At 45.3% G+C, this 11,347-nt stretch overlaps 1 protein-coding gene across 1 annotated transcript; it reads left to right on the top strand.

Moving 5' to 3' along the window:
• Positions 1 to 636: 636 nt before the first annotated feature.
• Positions 637 to 10,066, top strand: LOC104929212 (ATP-dependent RNA helicase DHX8). Its single transcript, XM_027289784.1, has 23 exons — positions 637 to 840; positions 1,124 to 1,209; positions 1,310 to 1,382; positions 2,596 to 2,687; positions 2,916 to 3,022; positions 3,135 to 3,518; positions 3,610 to 3,754; positions 4,104 to 4,310; positions 4,388 to 4,475; positions 4,626 to 4,723; positions 4,926 to 5,073; positions 6,306 to 6,487; positions 6,752 to 6,946; positions 7,033 to 7,218; positions 7,309 to 7,519; positions 7,612 to 7,793; positions 7,908 to 8,048; positions 8,141 to 8,296; positions 8,415 to 8,552; positions 8,667 to 8,795; positions 8,885 to 9,081; positions 9,172 to 9,351; positions 9,440 to 10,066. The coding sequence occupies exons 1-23, from the start codon at positions 729 to 731 to the stop codon at positions 9,657 to 9,659; spliced, it is 3,657 nt and encodes a 1,218-aa protein (XP_027145585.1). The 5' UTR covers positions 637 to 728; the 3' UTR covers positions 9,660 to 10,066.
• The last annotated feature ends 1,281 nt before the right edge of the window (positions 10,067 to 11,347 follow it).

Genomic DNA, 11,347 nt, shown 5'->3' with positions numbered 1-11,347 from the left:
CTTCAGACCAAGCCACACAAAAGTTATCATGTGGATTTTTTTGTTTAGCAGCCAATCAAACTCAGCGGTGACATCGCCATGAAGGAAGTGAGGCTGTATCTCGGCAACCGTTTGATGTTGATTAGTCAAAAACACGCTCATGATGACAGAGGACACACACTTTGTCCGATTTATATGAAACTTGGTGGATTTGGTCTTCAGACCATGGCTGGCTCCTGGTTGAAGTTTCATATCTGAACTCTAAACTCTTTCGCCGTAACAGCCAATCCAAATAGGACAGGAAGTGGGCTAATATATCTGCGATGCCTTGATGTATCGACACGAAACTTGGTGTTTGGACTCATGACGCTGTTATGCTGCTAGGCCGCCCATCGCTGCTTGCGGCTATATTCTATGGAACATATCTTTATTATTAATCATGTGACATGTCTTATTCACATATACACAGATTTCTGCTACACATTGTTGTCAGTTGGTGACATTTCGAACAAATTAAATTTTAATTAATTTACAAAATATATAAATAATTCTGAACAGACATGTGAGTAAATAAAGAAACAAGAAATAATAATAATAAAAAAATATTTAAAAAACTCCGTGTTGTCAGTTGGTGACGCGTCGATTGGGGTCAACCAATAGCGAGGCACGTTGGAGAGCGACGCACGTACGTAAGCTACGCGGACGTTGTGTCTTGTTGCTGTTAGCCGTTAGCTCGCGTTAGCCTCAGCATGGCGGACGGCGGAGGAGTGGACGAGCTGTCCCAGCTCGAGTATCTGTCTCTGGTGTCCAAAGTCTGCACGGAGCTGGACAACCATCTCGGAATCAGCGACAAAGATTTAGGTGAGTTGTTGTTTTTGTTTTTTTTCCCGCGTTAAACAAAGAAAAACAGAAGCTAACTGGCTAGCTCATGCTAACTAGCATGTGTTTCCTCTTCACAAACTTTGAGTCAGTTTGTTTTTATATTTTTGTTCTTTTACAAAGACACGGAACATCTCTGGAGCTTATTGTCCATGTCTGAGCTGGTTCCGACCCACATCAGTCAGCTGACTTCACTGCTGTCCTCTGTCTGTCTCTGTCTGTCCTCTGTCTGTCTCTGTCTCTGTTTGTTTTGTTTGTGTCTCAGCTGAGTTCGTCATCGACCTCGCGGAGAAGCAGCCGGCCTTCGACGGGTTCAAAGCTCTGCTGCTGCAGAATGGAGCCGAGTTCACGGTCAGTCCACCAGCTGTTTTTATAAAGTAACGTGAGCGGACAGGTAACGTCAGGTAACAGGTAACGTCACAGCTGATCTGTTGATCTGTGTTTGTTTCAGGACTCTCTCATCGGGAACCTGCTCAGGCTCATCCAGACTATGCGACCTCCATCCAAGGCCTCCACGAGCAAAGGTAAAAGTGAGACACTGTGTACGGTTAGATCATCAAACATCCACTTTGACTTATTGTCTTGTCCCTTTTCTGTCTCTGTCTGACTCATAATCAGAAATAAGGATCGAGTCGCTCGTTTCTTCTTTACATTATTTATTTTCAAAACAAAAACTCTCAAATTAAACATGAGGCCAAAAACTGAACCTGCTGAATGTGACAGGAAATAAGTTTTTATTTCTCTTATTAATGACAGATTTACCGAGGCCGCTGCTCGCTCTGTTATTGTTGTCTCTCTCTCTCTCTCTCTCTGTCTGTCTGTCTTTGTCTCTGTCTGTCTCTCTGTCTCTGTCTCTCTCTCTCTCTCTCTCACTCTCTCTGTCTCTCTGTCTCTGTCTGTCTGTCTCTCTGTCTGTCTCTCTCTCTCTGTCTGTCTCTCTGTCTGTCTCTGTCTGTCTCTCTCTCTGCCTCTCTTTGTCTGTCTCTCTCTCTCTCTGTCTGTCTCTCTCTCTGTCTGTCTCTGTCTGTCTTTCTCTCTCTCTCTCTCTTTGTCTATCTGTCTGTCTGTCTGTCTCTCTCTGTCTGTCTGTCTCTGTCTGTCTCTCTCTCTGCCTCTCTCTGTCTGTCTCTCTCTTTGTCTGTCTCTCTCTCTCTCTGTCTGTCTCTCTCTCTGTCTGTCTCTGTCTGTCTCTCTCTCTCTCTCTCTCTCTGATCATCGGACACAAATCAAATTAAACTTCTTCGTGTCATTATATTTTGCGGAGTCAGCCTCAGATTTAGAATCTGGTTCATGAAACAAACAAAGTGAGAACACAAACACATGTAGATGATCAGAGTTCAGTCTGTGAATCCACCTGGACAGTCTCAGCTTCAGAGTCTTTGAGGTTTGACCGATCTGAGTGTCCGATTGGCGTCCGCATTGGGCTGTGAGTGTGTCACGCACATACACACGTCATCAATAGGAATTTATCGTTTTTATCGCATATATTCTTACCATGGGGAATGTTTTTGACGATATATATCGTAAACGATGATATGTCTAGTTTAAGTGTTAGTTCATCTTTAGTCTGGGCGCTGCTGAGGTCGACCTCAGTTCAGAGATGAGGATGACGCTGTGTGTTTAGATTTGTGCCTTGTTCTTCTCTTATATAATGCCACACAGAGTTTCTTCATTCACATTTCACCCGTATGAATCCTCAAAAATGTGTTTAATTAACGAGCAGCTGTCTGTTTTCAGCCTCGGAGGTTTTGGTCAAGCCGAAGTCGGAGAAGGAAAAGTTGAAGGAGCTTTTTCCCGCCCTGTGCAGACCGAACGATCCAGCACCGAAGGTACGTCTGTGGTGAGAGGTGTAACAACGTCTTTACGTGTTGATTTTAGTCAACACGTAAAGATGTTAACTGCACAACCTCTGAGATTTGAATATTTAGAAAACACATGAGCTTCTCATTGATTATTATGACATTTAATTAATAATCTAGAATGGATTTGATGGGAAAATGAAACAAGTTGAATGTTTCTGGGCTTCAAATGTATTTTCTTTTGTCTGACTCTCTCAGAAGCTGCTGGATGAAGACGATGTGAAAGTAGCAGCCGATGCCATGAAGGAGCTGGAGATGTTCATGCCCAGTGTGAGCGGCACAGACTCCAAAAGCAGCAAGAGCAGGTGAGACACGGTCACATGTTCATTCACCTGTCTGACAGAAGGTTCAAACTGTTACTCGTTCAACTATTTTGATTCCATGTCAGTGATGATTTCTGATGTTTACGTCTCACAGGTCAGAGAAGAGACGCCACAGCCGAAGTCGCAGCAGAAGCAGAGAAAAGGACAGACACAGAGACCGAGACAGGGACAGAGACAGAGATCGGGACAGGAAGAGGCGGCATCGCTCTCGCTCGCGCTCCAGGTCCAGATCTCGCTCCAGAGACCGCGACCGCCACAGAGACAGAGACAGAGATCGCGGCAAGAGAAGTAACAAATCTTCCCGCTGGAGCGAGCGCTCACCGAGCCCCAGAAAAGACCAAGACAGAGACTCTGACCGCTGGAAAGACAAACACGTGGACCGTCCTCCACCGGAGGAGCCGTCTGTTGGTGACATCTACAACGGCAAAGTCACCAGCATCATGCAGTTTGGATGCTTTGTCCAGTTGGAGGGATTAAGGTCAGTGAAAAACATCGAGCTAACTTCAGCACGCTGCGTACCACCCAAACATTCTGGGTTAGTTAAGTCAACCACGTTGTTTTATGCGCAGGAAACGATGGGAGGGTTTGGTCCACATTTCCGAGCTGCGTCGAGAGGGCCGCGTGGCCAACGTGGCCGATGTTGTCAGCAAAGGCCAAAGAGTCAAAGTCAAGGTGCTCTCGTTCACCGGCTCCAAGACCAGCCTCAGTATGAAGGTAAGAAGAACCAACAACAGCCTGATGAGTTGGAATAAAGCGGAGTGAAATTTCTGTGTGACGAAGGAAGATTTTCAGATTTCTTGACGAGATGCAGGCTGGAAAATCGAGTTTGATGCTTCGTTATTTAAAATAATGTGTTTAATTTAATCTGATAATAACATCAGCTGATGGTTTGAGACACTGAGTCATCAACTTAACTGAATTAGTGATTAAGCCACTCTGAATTTCCCCTGAGAGATATTTGGAAATCTGTTTTATCATCATGGGATCTCCTCTCGGGGGAGACTGTCGTCCCCTGAGTTGTCAGCGTGTAAATTGCCTAATTCTTTCCTCCTTTCTTTGTCAGGATGTGGACCAGGAGACGGGAGAAGACCTGAATCCCAACAGGAGGAGAAACGTTGGCCCGGACGGAGGGGAAGAGATCTCCATGAGGAACCCCGACCGGCCGAGCAACCTGAACCTGGGCCACGCCCCGGAGCTCGAGCAGGACGACACCCTGGAGCGCAAGAGGCTCACCAAGATTTCAGACCCAGAGAAGTGGGAGATCAAACAGGTACAGTGTACATGTCTGCACACAGAAGCTGCTCGAGTCTGTGAGGACAACATTAATTTGAACATGTCTGCCCTCAGATGATCGCTGCCAACGTCTTGTCCAAAGAAGAGTTCCCTGATTTTGACGATGAGACGGGAATCCTTCCTAAAGTCGACGACGAAGAGGGTAAACGACATTCCCATCGGCCTCAGCTGTAGTCAGCATTTACTTCTCCCTCATACAGCCGACTCTTATTATATTATCATGTATGACTTTCTGATGAACTCCGACTCGGAGCGGACTGCTTGCTCAATGATCTCTTTTACTGTTGATCAGATGAAGACTTGGAGATCGAGCTGGTTGAAGAGGAGCCACCGTTCCTGAGGGGACACACCAAGCAGAGCATGGACATGAGTCCTGTGAAGATCGTCAAGGTACAGTTCATGTCTCAGCTTCACGCATCTTACTAAATACAGACTACTTAAAGAAAAGTTAAATTTAGACTCAATGTAGTGTCAAAATATTTAAATATTTCAATCATTTATTCTCATCTCATGATTTGTTTAAACACGTTTTCAGTGACTGGAAATAAACGTTCACTTCAGTGACACTTTGTCGCGTCTCCTCCGTCCACAGAATCCAGATGGCTCTCTGTCCCAGGCGGCCATGATGCAGAGCGCTCTGGCTAAGGAGAGACGCGAGCTGAAGCAGGCTGCACGGGAGGCAGAGATGGACTCCATCCCCATGGGGCTGAACAAACACTGGGTCGACCCGCTGCCAGACGGTTAGAAATGACTTCATGTGCACGTCTAATGGGTTTCTGAGCCACAGATGTCGATGCTGAAGGTTCATCCAATCGGCGTGCGGCCATAAAAACATCTGCCAGCTGGAAATCAGCGTATTGATCATCGCAACCCGCGTTCAGATCTTTGCTTTTGGCGCTTCAGTGTTGATTATCAGAACTCGTTTTGGAGTTAGTCTGTGTGTTTGCCCTCTTTTTTTTATCAAAACCACAGACCAGTCTGAGTCAGACTTGTTCCATGATGGCAGACAGCGCCCCTCAGGCATGCCAGTGCCGGAGATGATAATCTGGCTTCCTGCAGCCTTGTATCTGGCCGGATGGAAAAGTCTTGCCATGGTTCAGTGTGTTTGTTTGCCCTGCACGGCCTCAGGTGGTTCAGACAGTTTCCAGCAGTTTGCCGTTCGCCTGCTGTAACATGCAGACGTGGTGGTATAGATGTGAGGCGTACGAACGTTTTCCTGCAACATGAAGCTTAATTTTATGGAGTTATTTATGTTGTTATTAAAAGAAGCTTAGACACGTCTCCAGATGTTCACCTCACGGCTGATGGATGATTGAACCTCTTCATATAGTAAACATGTTTTTGTCTTTTCAGGGCGGGCAGGGTGTTTTTAGGGAGAGATAGCAGCTCTAATTCGCTCTGATTATCCTCGAGGACACAGTTTGATACAGTGACGATTCAAAAAATGGTCTCACTACTTTGAAATAGGGACTAACATCATCACTCATGAATACAGCTGAGCTCACTGAATCCTCGAGAGTCTCCGTTTGCCAGTCATACTCAATTTATGCAGCTTGGTGAGCTCGATATGCAGAAATATTCAAATCCACCAGGCAGAGACGTGAGTACGTATGTAAAGGAGAGACTCGTGGGTCTCCACTTAACTAATTTTCATTCATACATCTTGATTTGAAAAGTCAAAGGACCCCTTTTTAGAAATGACCATCACCAAAATCTGGACTAACATCAGAGCGTTATTTAGACAAGCTTCACTTAACTAGCTTTAAAACTGGGTCTGCTACAGCTACTGAAAGACCATCATGTCATGTAAAAAGGTTACAGTCAGCCACGAAACTTTAGTTTATCAAGATAATGGCATGAATAACGCATGATCCTTGGGTTGTCACGGGAAAACGGATGAAATCTTTGAGTCTGTGACCATTTAGGGCTTCTGTACGGAGTGTTATATAAAGAGTGTTTTTCTCTTTTACAGCTGATGGTAGGCAGATTGCAGCCAACATGAGAGGCATTGGCATGATGCCCAATGACATCCCAGAGTGGAAGAAGCATGCTTTTGGAGGCAACAAGGCCTCTTATGGAAAGAAGACCCAGCTCTCCATCCTGGAGCAGAGGGAGAGTCTGCCAATCTACAAGCTGAAGGAGCAGCTCATCCAGGTCCGTCACAGTTTAGAAAAACTAAACCCACAGAGACTTTTCCGTTCACGCGGGAATTTCTAATTGATTCTGATTAGGTTTTATAGAAAATGTGATTATCCTTTAACAGGCAGATGTTCGTGCTTAAGTAGAGGACTGAATGGAAACAGCTGCTGAATGTAAATGACTTCATTTGCTTCTCTGTGGTGCTGATGGAGTTCTGCATCAGGTAACTCCAACAGAAAGGTTCATCGTCCGTAACATCTCTGTCTTAATCCGTCACAGGCGGTTCACGACAACCAGATCCTGATTGTGATTGGAGAGACGGGGTCCGGTAAGACCACGCAGATCACTCAGTACCTGGCGGAGGCGGGTTACACCACCAGGGGGAAGATCGGCTGCACGCAGCCCCGTCGTGTGGCCGCGATGTCTGTGGCCAAGAGAGTCTCTGAGGAGTACGGTTGCTGTCTGGGACAAGAGGTGAGTGACGAGTCTTTACTGTGTTCGGACCACAGCTTTGATATTCTGTAATCTCCAGAAAGATGATATAAATGTTTCTGTTCCAGGTGGGTTACACCATCCGATTTGAGGACTGCACCAGCCCTGAGACGGTGATCAAGTACATGACAGACGGTATGCTGCTGAGAGAGTGTCTGATCGACTCCGAGCTGGGTCAGTACGCCATCATCATGTTGGACGAAGCTCACGAGAGGACGATCCACACTGACGTCCTGTTTGGTTTGCTCAAGAAGGTAAGCAAGATGAGCGGAGGCCGTTATATATATTCAGAGTGGAAGAAGTCGCCTGTGACAAGAAGCTGAGTGTTCTCTGGTTCGTTTCAGACGGTGCAGAAACGCACAGACATGAAGCTCATCGTAACGTCAGCCACACTGGACGCCGTGAAGTTCTCTCAGTATTTCTACGAAGCTCCCATCTTCACCATCCCAGGAAGAACTTATCCAGTGGAGGTTCTCTACACCAAAGAACCTGAGACGGACTACCTGGACGCCAGTCTCATCACCGTTATGCAGATCCACCTGACCGAGCCTCCGGGTATGATTTTAAAACCACAGAGTTGTTCTTCTCACCGGTAGTCCTCAAAGTCAGATCTAAACTTCAAATCTGTCTTCTCTGTTTCTGTCCAGGCGACATCCTGGTGTTTCTGACTGGACAGGAAGAGATCGACACCGCCTGTGAGATCCTGTACGAGAGGATGAAGTCGCTCGGTCCTGATGTTCCTGAACTCATCATCCTCCCGGTTTATTCTGCCCTGCCCAGTGAGATGCAGACCAGGATCTTTGACCCTGCACCTCCAGGCAGCAGAAAGGTGTCTACACTGTACAGCAACACTTTGATAACGCCTTTCTGGTCGTCCATGTACTAAAGTTCCTCTGTAGATCGCACATAGATGTGTCCATTTACGGTCTATGTTTCCTTTTAGGTCGTCATCGCAACAAACATTGCAGAGACGTCTCTGACCATCGATGGAATCTACTACGTGGTCGATCCTGGCTTCGTCAAACAGAAAGTGTACAACTCTAAGACGGGCATCGACCAGCTGGTGGTGACTCCCATCTCACAGGTACTGATGCTGCAGGAAGAGGACACCAGATGCTTCCTGGAGTGAAATAATTGGCCGGCTCGCTGAATCGTTTTTTAATTGTGTGTTTTCAGGCTCAGGCCAAGCAGAGGGCAGGACGAGCCGGCAGAACCGGTCCAGGGAAGTGTTACAGACTGTACACAGAGAGAGCCTACAGGGACGAGATGCTGACCACCAACGTGCCCGAGATCCAGAGAACCAACTTGGCCAGCACTGTGCTGTCTCTGAAGGTAACCAGCCGCTCTGCAAACAACAAAACAGTTACTTATTTCATCAGATGTTGATGTTCAGGTTTTATATCAAACCTTTAACGTGTCATCTTTCTTATATTTCTGTTTCCTCCACCAGGCGATGGGCATCAACGACCTGCTGTCGTTCGACTTCATGGACGCTCCTCCCATGGAGACTCTGATCACAGCCATGGAGCAGCTCTACACGCTGGGAGCTCTGGACGACGAAGGCTTACTCACACGGCTGGGTCGGCGGGTGAGGAGTCACTTCTCTGTACTTTGATCATGTCAGCGTGTGGTTGCTCTGTGTTTTCTGTTTTGCTGTCCACGCTTCTTCAAAGATCTTTACTGTCTCTTCTCTCTCCCGTAGATGGCAGAGTTTCCTCTGGAGCCCATGCTGTGTAAGATGTTGATCATGTCTGTCCACCTGGGCTGCAGTGAAGAGATGCTCACCATCGTGTCCATGCTGTCAGTGCAAAACGTCTTCTACAGGCCTAAAGTATGCAACTTTATATTCAAGATCATCTCCTGGTTTTGTTTTGTAATCATCACGCGGCACTTTAATTGCTCATTTTCTTTGTGTTACAGGACAAGCAGGCCCTCGCTGACCAGAAAAAGGCAAAGTTTCACCAACCCGAAGGCGATCACCTGACCCTGCTGGCCGTCTACAACTCCTGGAAGAACAACAAGTTCTCCAACCCGTGGTGTTACGAGAACTTCATCCAGGCTCGCTCCCTGCGCAGAGCCCAGGACATCCGCAAACAGATGCTGGGAATCATGGACAGGTGTGACAGTCTGAAGACGACACAGCACAGCCACAATCACTTGCTAGCAGCTGAATCTGAAATAACGTGAACACGCTCTCCTCTCCTCAGACATAAACTGGACGTGGTATCTTGTGGTAAAGCCACCGTGCGGGTCCAGAAAGCCATCTGCAGTGGCTTCTTCAGGAATGCAGCCAAAAAGGATCCTCAGGAGGGTTACCGCACACTCATAGACCAGCAAGTCGTGTACATCCACCCCTCCAGTGCTCTGTTCAACCGCCAGCCTGAGTGGTACGACAGCAGTTCAACATTTTATTAAGAAATCTCTTTTTATATTAATTTTCAAACCGCGTGACGTCCTGCCTCTCTTTATCCTCAGGGTTGTTTACCACGAGTTGGTGCTGACCACCAAGGAGTACATGCGGGAGGTGACCACCATCGACCCCCGCTGGCTGGTGGAGTTCTCCCCCGCCTTCTTCAAAGTGTCCGACCCCACGCGCCTCAGCAAGCAGAAGAAACAGCAGCGCCTCGAGCCTCTGTACAACCGCTACGAGGAACCCAACGCCTGGAGGATCTCTCGCGCCTTCAGACGCCGCTGACGTGGGTGACGTCACGAATACGACACGAAAATGTTTTAACAGCGATGATGAAGTCAGACTTGTCGTCCTGTACCGGACACGTGATGAGACGTTCTTATCATTCGGGCTGTGTTCACTCCTCCTTTTTAAATTTGTACATTTGTTGGTGTCGTTATTTTAGAAATCGAGCAGACGTTTATTTTTCATAGCACTAACACAGGAACAAAAAAATCTTCCACCTCTGTCCTTAGAAACGATCTCCTGTGAGGAGACAGTGGACTATTTCTTTGACTGTAAAAACATCATTTTCATTACTCTCAGACTATCGACGGAACAAGCAGAAATGTTTTTGTACTATAACTGTCACTCGTGTATCTGAGACTGTTGCTTTGCTAAACTTGTCCTCATTAAATGCTACATTTTCTTAAGTCTGGATAATTTTCTTGAACTTTGAATTATGATACATTTTAAACTTGTGGTCAGTTACAGAGCTTTAATACTACATCCACAGAGAATACCACATCAGTCAAATATAGCAACTTGTTGTACTTGGTCTTGTCTGCGTAACATAAAATTAAATAATACCTGTGGCTGTCGGCTGAGCAAATTCAAGTTCAATACATCGAGTTAAAAAACTGTAAAATCAAATCCAAAAAGGCCAAATTATTCTGTTCTTTTGCTGCTTTTATGTGAGTAAGAGACTTTCTAACTGCATAGATTTAAACATGTAAAAATATGTGTATATATGAAATCCAGAAAATGATGAAGTACTATCAACTTAAATTCACACCAAGTATCAAAATGAAAAGCAAGTATTCCTATTTTATGCAACTTTTACTTCTGCTCCACAGATATATTTTTTTATCTGACAGCTTTAGTTACTGGCTGTTTTTCACACCCATCCTGTGCAGGTAACACTGATGAATTAGGATGTAGTGTTTCTGTATGGGTGGAGAGATTTCTCCTACTTATTCACACGTCTATAGGATCATTTTTTAATGAGAGGGACCCAAGATTCGGTGTGGTGACCCCTGAAGGGAAAAGCTGAAAGAAGATTAAAAATGATCCTATAGACCGTGATGTGATGCTGTAGATTAAACACGATATAAAGTGCAACACCTGCACCACCTGAGTGTTGTCGTCTCCTGTTCATCTTCAGGGAAATTTTTGTTTTCTATTTTCTTCCACTTTATTTCATTTATACCTTGCAGTTCTTATTTATATCGTGGTCACTTACTTTTGTAATGCTATTTATATTATGGTCACTACTCTGGAAATAATACTATTATTTATATCATGGTCACTTTCTTTGCAAGATTACTTACACTATGGTCACTTTACACTAGAATACTCTTTATATATCATGCCACACTTATCCTCAGGACTTTGTCTTTGAAGGTTGATTACTTTTTCGTGGTCATTGTGTAGTTTAGATATCTCTGTCTGTTTATTGTGCTTCGTTTTTTTTTTTTTGGCATCTTCTACTTTTGTTTCTACATCTTGCTGCTGTCACAAGTGAATTTCCCCATGGTGGGACGAAAGTATATTTAATCTAATCTAATGTAATCTAAGTTAAAGTACTTAAAATGAGCGAATTGATCTGTCTACACATTGAATTGAATTAAGTCTCTGAATGTAAAACTGTATTTAGTTACTGTAGCTGCTAAATGACCGAAGTAAAAAGTCAAACATTATATTATTATTATTAT

Source organism: Larimichthys crocea, chromosome XVI, assembly GCF_000972845.2.
Source record: "Larimichthys crocea isolate SSNF chromosome XVI, L_crocea_2.0, whole genome shotgun sequence".
In the NCBI taxonomy this organism is placed as follows: Eukaryota; Metazoa; Chordata; class Actinopteri; family Sciaenidae; genus Larimichthys; species Larimichthys crocea.
This window is presented reverse-complemented; position numbering and strand designations above follow the sequence as displayed.